The sequence below is a fragment of the Belonocnema kinseyi genome, chromosome 6 (assembly GCF_010883055.1).
Source record: "Belonocnema kinseyi isolate 2016_QV_RU_SX_M_011 chromosome 6, B_treatae_v1, whole genome shotgun sequence".
In the NCBI taxonomy this organism is placed as follows: Eukaryota; Metazoa; Arthropoda; class Insecta; order Hymenoptera; family Cynipidae; genus Belonocnema; species Belonocnema kinseyi.
The window spans coordinates 3,979,216-3,994,062 of NC_046662.1; the positions used below are offsets into that span (position 1 = coordinate 3,979,216).

A 14,847-nucleotide genomic window follows, 5' to 3' on the forward strand; every position below is an offset into this window, starting at 1 on the left:
AAATAAATATCTGAGTTTCGAAGAACATGTTTTTTTGACTCATATTTATTTTCTCGATTTACGATTGGACCGTAAGACATAAAGAATTTGAAATCAATAAACATCGTTCCTTAGCCAAAGTATCAATTATTAAATTTTTTGATTATGCAACTAGTTGGTTGAAACTTGAAATAAATTGTTAAAAATTAATTTTTCAAAAAGGATTAGGTCTTATTTTTGCTAGAAAATTAAGTTTCATGGTTAAAAATCCACATTTTTTTAGATAATTCAACTGTTTGGTTAAAAATGAGCTCTTTTACTGAAAATGTATATTTTTTATTGTAAATTTAACTGTTTCGTTGAAAATTAATCTGTTTTAGTCAAAGATTTAACAATAATCTTGATTAAAAATCTAATTAATGAGTAAATTTAAAATAAACAATAACCTTTTGCCAAAAACCCGCCACGTTATTTTTGGACGACGAATATTTTTCTAGAAAAAGTAATAAAAGTGTCATTTTTTTTTTCCTCAAAATGACAGGAAAAAAGTGTCATGGCTCGAAAGAAAAGTGTAAAATATTGTAAAAAGTGTGGTGAGTGTCGAGGCCTGCTAATAATAAAATAATTTTAAAAAAATACATACCTTTTTAGCCATATGCGTGACTTCATGAACTGTTCGATTCATCATGTCTGCTATTTTCTCCCATCGGTCAGCAGTGCCCCCTGGGTATTTTTTCACTAGCTTAATTAATTCTAATATATCATCATCTGTCCACAAACCGCCAGCCGCCTTTGGCTTTTCAGACGTGTGATTTGTGCTAGGATACTCTGCTTTGTAGATTTCTTTTGCGGCTTTTTCGCAGCGCTCCTGGGGAGTGAAACCGGCTCTTCTTCTTCTGGGACCTCGAGGGACGGGTTCCGGTTCCGGCTCGTCCTCTTGCGCCCTGAATTTAACCCATTTTTTAAGATTAAAAATATTATATAATATTCGAAAACAAAATTCTCGAAAGCATTTATTATTTTTATTTCAAATAGTTTAAAAATTCTTAAAAAGTTTCTAAAATTTTAGCTCGAAATCTGCAAAAATTTATATATTTATATTTATTATTATTATAATATATATATATATTTTTATTATCAAATTAACATTTTGCAAATAGAACAATTAAAATTGTAACATTTAAAGTTCTTTTAAAAATATTTTTGAACATTTATTTTTTATTTACTGATTTTAAATGAACAGTCAAATATTTCTAAATATGAATAAGTTGATATTTTTTTAATTAAAAAATTTAAAGTTTAGACTGAATCTATATTTAAGAGAGTCGTCTTGGGTTTGTGTTTTTGTTATCATGCTGAGAAGGTCACCAGCCTTCAGCAGCGTTGTGATATATGGAAGTTAGTATCCGACCGTCTTCTCAGACCGTAACCAAAGACTTATATATATATATATTTTTTTTGTGTGTGTGTGTTTATTTTAGGCTTACATCTTTGAATTTACAATAAAAAGAATTGCCCCCCCCCCCCCCAAATATACATATACATACATATATTGAAAGTCAAGAAATTTCAATTCCAAATGTGCAAAATTGAAGAAATATAAAATGTACATCCAGAAAAAAATAAAAAACCAAAAGACAAATTTTCAGGCAACATTTAAATTTGAATCTAAGCCAAAAACAGAAATTTTCGATAAAACAGTTGAATTCTCAACAATATGGATAAATTTTCAATTGAAAAGAAAATGTCAACCAACTAAAACAGATTAATTTTCAACCAAACATTTGCATTTTTAATCAAAAGAATTGATTTTCTACCAAAAAAAAAAAGAATTTTTAAACGAAAAAGATGAATAATTTAATAAATTTGAATTTAATCATTAATTAATAATAATAAATAAATAGATGAATAAAAACAAACAAATACTTACTAAAAAATAATAATTAATATATTATTTTAAAGCTATTTTAAAATTGAAAATAGTTTATCAAGTTTCAATCTAACTTTCACATTTGTTCAACTACTAAGACTTTCTAATTGTGAAACGGTTAATTTTTAACGTTAAAATTTAAAAAAAAAATCAGTATAATTTATATTCGCAGTTGATCAACCAAAAATGTTTTTAATCCACAATTTTCGATTTCAAACGCTTCTAATTTTTAATTTTTCAAGTCTTTAAAATGGCATTTTAAAATTCTTTGAATAAAAAATGTACGCTTAAAAATTGAAATCTAAAATGGAAATTTTTTGAAATAAGAGATTTTCGAATTACGCAGTGTAAACTAAATTATATTATAATTGAAACATATATAACAATTCAATTAGTTTTTTTTAAACTTTTCAAATCAAACTTGCATAGATTTTTTTCTTTAAAAAATTTGTAAAATTTCTAGTAAAAAAATAAATTCACTGTCATTTCCCGGTTTTTCCTGGTCTCATAAAATTCCCGGTTTCACAGTCAAGCGGGAAAAGATTTATTTTTTCGTTAAAATAATTAATTTTTAGCCAAGAAAAAGGGAGTTTTTAACAACTTAGTTATGTTTTCAAGCGCAATGATGAATTTTCGATTGAAAAAATGAATTCTCAACAAAAAGTGTAATAGTTGATATTAATATTTCTACCAAAAAAAATTTAATTTTCAATGAAAATCAGTTGAATCAGGTCAAAAATACGAATCTTCAAAAATTATTTGAATCGTTAACCAAAACAGACTAATTTTCAAACCAAAAGCAAAAAAAGGAACATTTTGAACCAAAAAAAGATCAATTTTCTAACAAAAATAAAATAGCGATATTTTCAGTCTAAAAAATTAATTTTTAACAAAATAGCTAAGTTTTCAACCAAACAGATGAATTTTTAACCAAATAGATCAAATATCTAGAAACAAAGATAAATTTCGACAACAAATATTTATAATACTTGAATTTTCAGTCAAATAAATTTTTAATAAAAAAAATCAATCAAAAAATTATTTTTTGATGAAAAATGATGCATTTTTATCCAAATAAATAAATTTTCAAACAAATTTGAAAATTTTAAAGGAATTTTCAATATAATATTTACATTTTTAATCGAACAAAATTAATTTTTAACTATAATAATGATTCCCGAATTTCGGGACGTAGCAAAAGACATCAATTTTCAATCAAAACGGTGAATTTTTAATTAAAAAAGATTAATGTTAAACCAAATATAGAATATTTAATTTTTTTGTTAAAAAAACATGAATTTTCAACATTAAAAAAAATTAACAGAAGAATTTTTAAACAGACAGGTGCATTTCCAATCAAGAAGATTAAATTTCTTTAAAAAAAAAAGATCAATTTTCAACAACAAAATTAATAGTTAAATTACCGTTTAAGAAAATTATTTTCAATTAAAAAAAAAAACGAATTTTCAATCAAAGAGATGAATTTTCAAAGAAAAACGATAATTTATTAAAGAAATAGTTGAATTTTCAACAAGGACAAAAATTAATTTGAGACCAAACAGTCACATTTATAACCAAATTTACTTAAAACCAAAACTTTCGAATCAAAAAGAATTTTTTAGAAGATAATTGCATTTTAAAAAAAGAAATTTTCTACAAAAAGATGAATCTTCAATCCAAAAAGAAAAATTTCTTACAAAAAAAAAAAAACGAATTTTCAAACAGAAAAAATCACTTTTTAAACAGAATAGGTGAATTTTTAACAAACCATTTAATTTGTAACCAAATTGTTAAATTTTCAATTCAAAAATACGAATTTTAATCTAGGAAAGACTTTTTAGCCAGCATAGAAAAAAACATCAAAAAAATAAATTTTCCACTTTTTCAATTTTCAGTTAAACAAATTAACTTCCAACTAAAAAAGAACTAATTTTTAACAAAAAATTCAATTTTCAAATAAAAACAATCAATTTTCAACAAAAATTGCAAAAGTAAAAGTTGCAGGTAAAAAACATTAATTTTCAAATAAAAAATAATACATTTTCAACAAAACAGTTACATTTTTATTTTTAAAAAATGACAACCAAAAAGATTAATTTTCTACGATAAAAAGACAAATTTAAAACAAAGTACATAATTTTTAAACCATATAGTTGAATTTGCAACTAAAAACGATCAATTTTTCAATTTGAAATCAATTTTCCACTAATAATCGAAAATTTTCAGTTGATTTTTTTATCAAGAAGATTAAAAAAATTAATTTCCAACTAAAAAAGAACTTATTTTTAATAAAAAATTCAATTTTCCACTAAAAAAATGGATATAAGACTAAGAAAATGAATTTTTGACAATGTAGTTCAACTTTTTAAAAAAAGTTGAATTTTTAACTAAAAAAAATCACTTTTCAACAAAAGTTACAAAATTTAAAGTTTCAGTTGAAAAACATTAATTTTCTTCTAAAAAAGAACAAATTTTCAACAAAACAGTTGAATTTTCATTTAATAAAAATGTCAACCACAAAGATTAATTTTCTACCAAAAAAGACAAATTTAAAACAAATTACATACATTTTAAACGAAATAGTTCATTTTCAACTAAAAACGGTGAATTTTCAACCTAAAATGCAAAAATTAAATAAACAGATGAATAATCTAAATTAAAGAATGAATGAATGAACTTAAAAAATTTTCAAAATTATGTTATTCAGTTATTTTAGGTTGAAAAAATTAACAAAATTTAAATCAAAAATTTTTTAAACTTAAAACTTCTTAAATTAGAAGTTAAATTATTTTTATTTAAAATAGTTTAAGCATCCTTGAAAAGATTTAAAATCTTATTTCAAAACCTTGAGAAATCTAGCAGTTGGATTTGTAAATAACAATTGAACACTTATTACTCTTATAAAAAATTAGAGTAATTTTTAGAAATATTTAAAAGTTTCAAAAAGATTTAGATTTAATTAATTTAGATTTAATTTCAAAAATTAATTTAGAACTTGAAATTATATCAATAATTTAAACGATGTGTGTGTACCGACAAAATTCGACTTTTCGTACCGAAATTTCGGTGCAAATACCCACAACCTAATTAAAAACAAAATGTAAATTTTGCAGATTTCAAACAAAAAATTTAGAAGCTTTTTCAGAATTGTGAAACGCTCCAAAAGAATAAAAATATTTTCAGAATATTCCTAGGAAAATTGAAAATTATTTTCCATTTTGAAAAATTATTTTAACCGAATATTTAGAAAGATTTTAAAAGCTATCCAAAGTTGTCAAAAAAGACCTTGGAAGATTTTAAGGATTTAAAAAAAAAATTGCAGCATTTTTTTTAAATTGTAGGAAAAATTCATTTTAAAATGTGTTTAGAAATTCTTTAAAAAAATTCCACACACTTTGTTTGAATTACTTGATATCATATTGAGTTTCGAATTAATTTTGAATCTTTTCAACAAATTATAAGTGTTTAATTATTATTTCTACATAAAAATTCAACAATTCCGCTTAAAAATTAAACATTTTAAAAATAAAATAAACATTTTTACGTTAAAAGTTTGAAATCTTTTCGAAACTTTAACAATTTAAAGCTTTCTATGTCAAAAAATTAAGTTTCAAATTGTTTACTTTTAAATATTTGGCTTCAATTTACTCGTATTAAATTAACAGTCAAATATTTTTAAATATGAAATAATTATTCTTTTGTTCTTGATTTAAAAATTTTCAAAATAAATGGGTTAAAAAGTGAATCATATAGACTGAAACAAATTCCCGATCCAGCGGCTACCCCTATTTTATATTTCTATTTTTTATTTAAATATTTATCAGTGGATCAGAAACTTTATTTTTTACTTACAGCGCTTCTTCTTCTTCTTTTCTCCTTCGTTTCATTTCTTCAAATAATGCATAGAGACTACGAATTGCCGATGGAATCCCAACGATGGAAGCAAAAGTCCATCTTGGCAATTGGAATGGAAGAGTGTTCCACATACTGGGTGTTGGAATTTTTTCTAATATTTCAGCCAAATCAGGTACATCCATTTTGCCCTTTCTATTCCTTTTCTGCATTTTCTGCAATTTACTACCCAAGACTTGTTCCTGAAAGTCATTATTTTCTTTTCTCATTCTTATTTCAACAATTTAGAAATAAAAATCAATATTAAAAAATTATTGACTTTAGACCAGTAGACAAAAAACAATTAACATCAAATTATTTAATACATTTCAATAATTATAATTATTGAGATATTATATTATCGAGATAATTATCTCGATGGTAAATTGTACAATTTTTAGGGTTTTGTAGAAAATTCTTATTAGAGTGTTTACTTAAATCCTGAAAAAAATTCCCTGACTATGCCAGGCTTCTCCAGACATCTCATTAAATTTTTAGTGAAAAAAATTCATTTTTTCTTACACAGAGATGAATTTTTAACTAAAATTATGAAAAATTTAATAGAAATAATAGTTTTACTTTCAGTTTAAAAAAAAAAATAATTTTTAACTAAAACAGAAATAAATTTGCGACAAAATAGTTAAACTTTCGGCAAAAAAATCCTTTTCAGCCAAATCAAATGCAAGTTTTCAATCAAATAGCTCATCTTTCAACCAATGAAACGAATTTTTAATTACAATGATTAAACATCAAACAAAAAAATTATTTGTTAACATAAAGGTTTAAATTTTAACTAAGAATTTTTTTTTTCTAGCCTAAATATTAATTTATTACTAAAAAGGATAAATATTTAACAATAAAACATGAATTTTAAACCAAAAAGAAAAATCTTTAAACAACGAGATAAACTTTAAAAGAAAAATATCATTTTCTAACAAAAAGTCGATTTTTCAATAAAATACGAGAATTGTCAACGAAATAGTTGAATTTTCAAATGAAAAAAAAATTTCATCGAAAGTGTTGAATTTTGAACAGGAAAAGATTATTTTTCAATCAAAAATGGAATAGTTAAAATTTCATTTGAAAAAATTATTTTTCAACTAAACTGATGAATTTTTAACTGGCATATTTTAATTTTATACATAAGAAAAAGATGAATTTTTAACCATAAAGATTAATTTTTTTGCAAAAAAGCCCAATTTTTCACAAAGTACATAAAATTTCAAACAAAAATAGAATAGTTGAATTTTCCGGTAAAAAATCTAATTCTTAATTAAAAAAAAAAGATTTTCAGCAAAAGAGTTCAATTTTCTACTGCAGTAGTTAAATTTTTACTTAAAAAATTGATTTTCAACTAAGTAATTACATTTTTTAAAAGAGATGAATTTTCAATAAAAATGATGAATTTTGAAAAAAAAATCTTCAACAAAAGAATTTAACTTCCAACCAAGTAATTTTATTTCCATCCTGAAGGGCAAATTTTAAATAAAATTAAATATTTAACAGGAATGCTTGCATTTTTAACCGAAAAGAAAAAATCATTTTCTTTCAAAAAATTCGATTTTTTTTTATAAAATACGTGAATTTTCAAGGAAATAGTTGAATTTCCAATTTAAAAAGACAATTTTTCATCAAAAGTGTTGAATTTTGAACTAGAAAAGATAATTTTTTCAACCAAAAATGGAAGTTAAAATTTCCGCCGTAGAAATTATTTTTCAATCAAACCGATGAATCTTCAACTGGAATATTTAAATTTTTACCTGCCAAAAATATGAACTTTAAACCAGAATAATTAATTTTTTTTTTACAAAAAAGACGAATTTTCGTCAAAGTAAATAAATTTTCAAACAAAAATAGAATAGTTGAATTTACGGTTAAAAATCTAATTCTTTAATTCTTATTGTTTGAAGCATTATATTTTCTTGTTAAATATTAAACTGTTTTGTGGAAAACTGCCTTTCTGGGTTTAAAAAATCTTTTGATTTATTTTTGTAGTTAAAAATTCATCTCTTTGGTAGAAAATCCAACTATATGGGTAAAAATTCAACTATGTTTTGAAAATTTAACTTCATTTGATAGAAAATGAACTTTTTTTTGTTAAAAAATCATATTTTCGGGTTGAAAATTCAACTGTTTTGCAGGTAATTTACTTTCTCGGTTTAAAATGCAATAATATAATGAAAAATTTAACTACTTCTTGAACATTTTTTTTATGTTGAAAATTAACTTTTTAATTAAAAAGTCATATTTTTTACTTCAAAATTCATCAATTTGTTAAAATTTTTTTCCTTTCTTAGCCGAAGAATATTTCATAATAGAAAATTCCACTGTTTTGTAGAAAATTGGTCTTTTTGGTTTAAGAATTCCACTATTTGTTTGAGAATTAACTTCTTGTTGAAGAATCATATTCTAAGGTTGACTCAAAAAGCTTTTTTATAGTTAAAAATTCCACTATTTTGTAGAAAATTCGTCTTTTTAGTTTCAAAATGTAACAATTTGGTTGAGATTCTGTTTCTTTCTTGACTAAATAATTTTTTTTGGTCGAATTTTCATTTCTTCGGCTAAAGATGTTACTTTTTTTTCGAAAACTCGTTTTCTTTTGCGTGTTGAAAATTAACATTTTTGGGTCGAAAATTTAACTAGTTTGTAAAAAAATCGTCTTCTTTGTTCAGGGTGTCCGTTTTAATCGACGAAATAAATTCCCGGTCATTTCCCGGTTTTTTCCGGGTTCGCAAAAATTTTCCACGCTCAACGAAATTGAAAAAATAGTTTAAACATCCTTGGAAAGCTTCAAAATTTTATTTCAAAATCTGGAGAAATCTAGAGGTTGCTTTAAATTGGTTTTCAATTTAAAATTATTTTGGATATTTTTTCAGAACTTCTAAATATGTCAAAATTTGAAAAGATTCAAACTTAATGTAAAACTTGAAATGATAGCCTGATATAAAACAAAATGTAGGTTTTCGCAGATTAAAAAAAAAACTAGATTCCTTTCAAGAATTGTGTAAGGCTTCAAAAGAATAAAAACATTTTCTTAACATTCCTAGGAAAATTAAAAATAACTTTTCATTTTGAAAAATTATTTTAAGAGAATATTTGAAAAAGTTTTTCAAAGATTTAAACATAATTTTCAAAAAAGATACTAGAAGACTTTAAGGAAACTTTCTAAAATTTACATGATAATTTTTTATTTTTTTAAAACTCCTAAATATCTCTTAAAATTACTCAAATTTTTTCTACAAATGTTAATTTGTAAACTATACATCAAAATTTAAAAATTTCACCTACAAATTAAGCATTTTTAAATACAACAATTAAAATTGTAACGTTCAAAGTTTAAAGGCTCTTCGAAATTTTAACGATTCCAGGTTTTCTATGTCAAACAATTGAGTTAAAGATTCTTTACTTTTAAATATTTGGTTTCAATTTACTTGCCTTAAATAAAAATTCAAATATTACTAAATATTCAATAATTAATCTTTTTTTTAATTACAAATTTCAAATTGAACGGGTTAAAAATTGAATATTTTAGACCGAAACAATATTAAATTTTTTTTAAATCCTTTAATTAAGAATATATTATTATGAAGTTTTTTTGAAGTTAGCAATAGTTTACAAACTGATTTAAAATCGTTATGTTAAATCGTTTTTTTCACTTTTTGTTACTTAAAGTACAGATAAATTAAAAAAAATTTATTTATTTATTGAATTAAAATTTTTTTATCCAAAATTTTCAACATCAAAGGCTTTTATTTTTTATTTGTTCGAGTCTTTAAAAAAGAATTAAAAAATTCTATAAATTAAATATATGAGCTTAAAAATAAAAATTTTAAATGGAAAATTTTTAATGTACAAAAATTTTGAATTACACATTGTAAGCTAAATAATAGCATAATTGATAAACATAAAAATTCAACTAATTATTAAAAAACTGTTGAAATCGAACGTGGGCAGATTTTTCTTCTACAAATTGATAAAATTACCGGTAAAAAAAAATCACTGCTATTTCCCGGTTTTTCCCGGTTTAAAAAAATGCCCGGCCCAGCGGCCACCCTGTTTGTTGTTGAAAATTAACTTTTGGGTTAAAAACTCATTATTTCGGATTGTAAATTAAACTTTTTTTTTTTTAGAAAATTCAGCTGTTTCACATGAAAGATAAAAAATTTGGTCCTTTTAGACTGAGAATTCTTCTGTTATGATAGAAAAACCACATTTTTTGGTTAACGATTTACCATTCTTGGTGAAAAAATTCCTCTGTGGCTTGAAAGTTCAAATATTTGGTTTAAAATGCAACTGTTTGGTTGAAAGTTGAACCATTTTTATGGAAATGCAATATACTTTTACTCGAAATCTAAAGAATTTTAAATGTCTTATATTGAATTCTATATGGTATTTATATTGTTTATATTTAAATTATGAATCTTCAACTGGAATATTTGAATTCTATACCTACCAAAAAGATGAATTTTTAACCCTAAATATTAATTTTTGTACAAAAAGGACGAATTTTCTACAAAGTACATAAATTAAAAAAATATAATATTTGATTTTTCCATTAAAAATCTAATTCTAAATATAAAAAAAACGAATTTTCAGTAAAATAGTTAAATTTTCTAACGCAATAGTTAAATGTTTAGTGAAAAAATTAATCTTTAACCAAGTGATTACATTTTTTGAAAGAGATGAATTTTTAATTAAAATGACGAATCTTCAAACAAAAAAATTAATTTTTAACCAAAGACCAAATTTTCTATTATGATTCAGAAATATTTCCTCTTTGAAATACTACTTCTACTCTAAAAACTATTTGAACTAGTTTCTTTTTCTATAATTTCGAAGAGGGAACTTTTAAGTTGTGACGAATTCTGAATTGGAAGAGGGATATTTTAAACTCCTTTCTTCTAAATTCGAATTATAATTCTTTAAAAAAAATGTTTCTTCCATGTCATAAATTCTTTGTCCCAAGCAGTAAATCATAGTTGGACGTGAACAAATACGTTTATTAATATTAAGTATCTTAAATTATATTCTCAATCTCTTTTTTTAAATTAAAATTCTTAGGATGCATGAGAATAACTACCAACTAAGGAAAAAAGTACTCTTTTACAATAATAAATTATAATTTAATTGAGAGTAAACTGAAAACTGAAGATAAAGTAGAAATCACTTTTCTCAATTGTGAAAAATTATTAAAATAATGAAAAATTGAATTTTACTACAATCAGAAGTGAATTCCCGGGTTCTAAATTAAATTCCCGGTAATTTCCAAGTCTTTCGCAGATCACTGGGGAGAGTAAAAAAAATACTGAGAACCTTTGAAAAATCTGCTTCCTACTTAAATTCTAAATTATATTTTGTTAAAAAGCAAAACATCATTTGGGAGGAAATTATTTTTTCCGGGGACGGCTCAAATTAAAACTGGGCATATAAAATTAAGATAAAACATAAACTTTTATATATAATAGTCCTCTTTTTGTTATATATACGTTTGAAAAAAAGATAATAAAAAATAAAAATGAGAATTTATTGTAATTTAAGCCTACGGCTAATGATTTTTATTATTATAAAAACTGTTTACTTACGTATGTGTATCTTTTTTCGAAGTAAGCCGCCCATGAGACGAGATATTGGCCAACGGTTATAATAAAGAATAAAGTAATAGTCGTCTCCAGCATTCCCATTTTCCGGACATAGCGATAGTAATAGACTCCAGATCGCCAGTTTGGCAATCCGTTAACGAGAACATTGTCGTAACGTTCTCGCTTACCGGGATCTTTTAATATATCGTATACTGAAACCAACTGTAAAGTATCGAACATATAATCACGTGAATTAATTTCACATAAACAACCCTATTTATAACTGTTTTATTAAAACAGAACGTAAAATATTTCAAATTTCCCGGTACGAAAACATTTTTCACGGCCAATGAGATTTGAAAAAACAAACTATATTCTAAACATTTTTCAATATAAAGTACGAGGGGTGTTCAAAAGCAAAACACAATTTTTAGGTTAAAGTAAATATGTATTTATTGTTTGACTTATAAACTATTTTTCTACATAGTCCCCTTGGACTTGCATACATTTTTTGTATCTGTTCTTAAGCTTTGATAAACCTTGTTTATAAAAATCCGTGCCCTGTTTTTTAAAGAACAAACTTTATGCACAAGATTTACGGTAACCAAGATGATCTGTTATGATTGTGTGGATTGAAGTTCGACAAATATCGATTTCAGGAGTTATTAAGTCCAAAATTCTGTCAATTGTAAAGCGCCTATCCGCAAAAATGATTTTTTCGACTGCTGTGACTGCGTCATCTGTAATGGCGGTTTTTGGCCTGCCTGCACGCTACTCATCATGAATTTCTCCGCGTCCCTCGAGAAAATATGTACTTCATCGATGCACCATTTGCACACGCATGCATTTGTCACCATAAATATGCACTAATTCAGTGTGAATTTCGTTGCCATTAAGCCCTTTTTCAGAGAAAAAGCGAATAACTGCACACAACTCACAAGTGGACACGTTTTTCACAGGTAGCTCCATGGTTTCCGAGCCGGTACTGATGAAAAAAAATTTTTCGGCAGCTAAGACCGGTTCCGCTCTTATCGGTATAGCCTCAACTAAAACTATGTTCGGTCCCAGCTCGCTAGATGGCGCTGGGGCAAAACGGCAGACTAGGGAAACTTACTTTTTGAACACCCCTCGTAATAAACACTAAACAATAAATTAAAGCATTCAAAGTGAAACACTTGAATTTCAGAATTTTAAAATTAAAGTTTAGATAAACAATATTAAATGAAATGCAAATAAAGTGCAAAATTTAGAACTTTTATAAATTATAGAGTTCAAAGATTCAGATTAAGTTCCAAAAAATATAAATCCACGTTAAAATTTTCAATAGTCTAAATTAAAGAATCAAGCAATGAACTTTAAAAATGTTTAAAATTATATTATTTTAAGTAATTTTAAGTTAGACACATTAAAAATTGATAAATAATTTTTTTAACTTAACAGTTCTTAAATTAGAAGTTGTATTATTTTTATTTTGAGTAGTCTAGGCATCCTTTGAAAGCTTTACAATTTTTTTCAAAATCTTGAGAAATCTAGAAGTGGTTTTAAATTTTTTCAATTTCAAAATAATTTTAGAAATTTTCGGAACTTTTAAATATATTCCAAAATGAATTGAATTTTTTCTATATCTTTTAGAAAATCCTCCAAATTAAAAAAAAATCATTTTAATTTAGAAATAATAATAGAACACTTATTATTTGCAAAAATATTACAGTAATTTTCAGAGATATTTAGAAGTTTTAAAAAGATTCGAATTAAATTTAGAACTTGAAATAATTTTAAATATTTATAGCCGAATTTTAAATAAAACGTAGATTTTTGCAGATTTCAAACAAAAAATGTAGAATGTTTTTTTAAATTTTCAAAGACTTTAAAAGAATAAAAAATTTTCTTAAGATTCTTAGGAAAATGGAAAATGATTTTTCACTTTGAAAAATTATTGTAACAGAAAGTTTAAGAAGATTTTAAGAGATTAAAAAAATTATCAAAGAAGAACATGGAAGATTTTAAAGGATTTTTTTTTATTTGCAGGATTTTCAAAAATTGTTTTCAATTAATTAAAAATTTTGAATCTTTTCAAAAATTCTAAATATCTCTTAACATTACTTAAATTTTTTAAATTGTTCGGTTAATTCAATTATTGTTCAGATTTCTATACTTAGGATACCGATCCATTTTAAAAATAATTTATTTATTTATATTTACTGTTGATAAAATTAAACTGTTTTTATCACAATTTTTCAACTTCAGATGCTTTTAATGTTTAAATCTTCAAAAGCGCACTTTAATTATTTTAAAAACTGTTAAAATCAAACTTGGGCAGATTTTTTTTCTGAAAATGCGTAAAATTCCCGGTCAAAAAATAAATTCACTGTCATTTCCCGGTTTATTTTATTCATATTTTTGTTGTTGTTGCAATATCAACTATTACATATACAGTGTGTCCCATATTTATAGGGCCACCCCATTTTTTAAGGATAATTTTTTTTCTATTGGAACAAACTGCACCAAATTTTTTGAGTGAATACATGAGTCGAGTTAACGATTTTTCCTAAAATATACAGCTCGCAATTACATTCGTTCATTTATTTGGGCATTTTTTCCAAAAAATCGGTGTCCCAAATTATTAACGCCACTAAAAAAAAAATTCACTTTTTCCGAAAGAATTCAATTTATTCAACAAAATACGTACATATAAAAAGATTTTATTCACAAAATTAGTAATTAATAGTATTTCCGTCATTTTTGAATACCATTTTCATTTGCTTTACCATCGATTTATTCAGATTTTCGAGACTTTTCGCGGTGACGTTCCATGCTGATTTGATCGCTTCCCTCAGCTCTGCGACCGTTGTGTACTGCTTTCCGTTGTCATACACATCGCGTACCATCATGTCCCAAACATTTTCCATTGGGTTAAGGTCTGGAGTGATCGCTGGCCACACGAGTACGGGGATTTTTGACTTTGCCAACCAATCCTTCGTAGACTTGCTCGCATGTATGGCTGCGTTGTCCTGCTGGAAAGTCAATTTTGCAGAGCGGAAACGTCCAAGGTAGGGCTTAAGATGTTCTTCTAGCACTGCCTGGTAATCTCCGCTTTTCATTTTATGAGAAATAAAAGCTAAAGCCACTTTTCCGAAACCGCTGTATGCCCCCCCATACCATGAAGGAATCGCCTTCAAAGTTTCGGGTTGAAAAATAACGAGGCTCATGTCTCAGATCACGCCAATAATAACGCATTCCGTCAGGACCATCTAAATTAAATCTTTTTTCGTCAGACCAGATAATCTGAATAGCAAGTAAAAGAACCAAGCTTTAATTACATAGGCTTGAAGGAACTAATTATTTGTTATGAGAAAAAATGCACTGTCTAAGTACGAGGGTGGATTGATAAGTTTCCGGCCTGACCAAGAGATGGCGCCACTAGGCCTACCTTGAGGTGGCGTTCTATAGTACCATCCTTAGATAGCT

The 14,847-nt window shown here is 25.1% G+C and overlaps 1 protein-coding gene across 1 annotated transcript in view; it reads right to left on the bottom strand.

Annotated features, from left to right (window-relative positions):
- Positions 1-14,847, bottom strand: part of LOC117174854 (dnaJ homolog subfamily C member 1) — a 44,406-nt gene that overhangs the window by 17,912 nt on the left and 11,647 nt on the right. The window contains exons 3-5 of the mRNA XM_033364248.1: positions 11,383-11,601; positions 5,762-6,003; positions 623-923 (exon numbers count right to left, since the gene is read on the bottom strand). Coding sequence (XP_033220139.1) covers positions 623-923; positions 5,762-6,003; positions 11,383-11,601 — 762 coding nt within the window. The remainder of the gene's footprint in view (positions 1-622; positions 924-5,761; positions 6,004-11,382; positions 11,602-14,847) is intronic.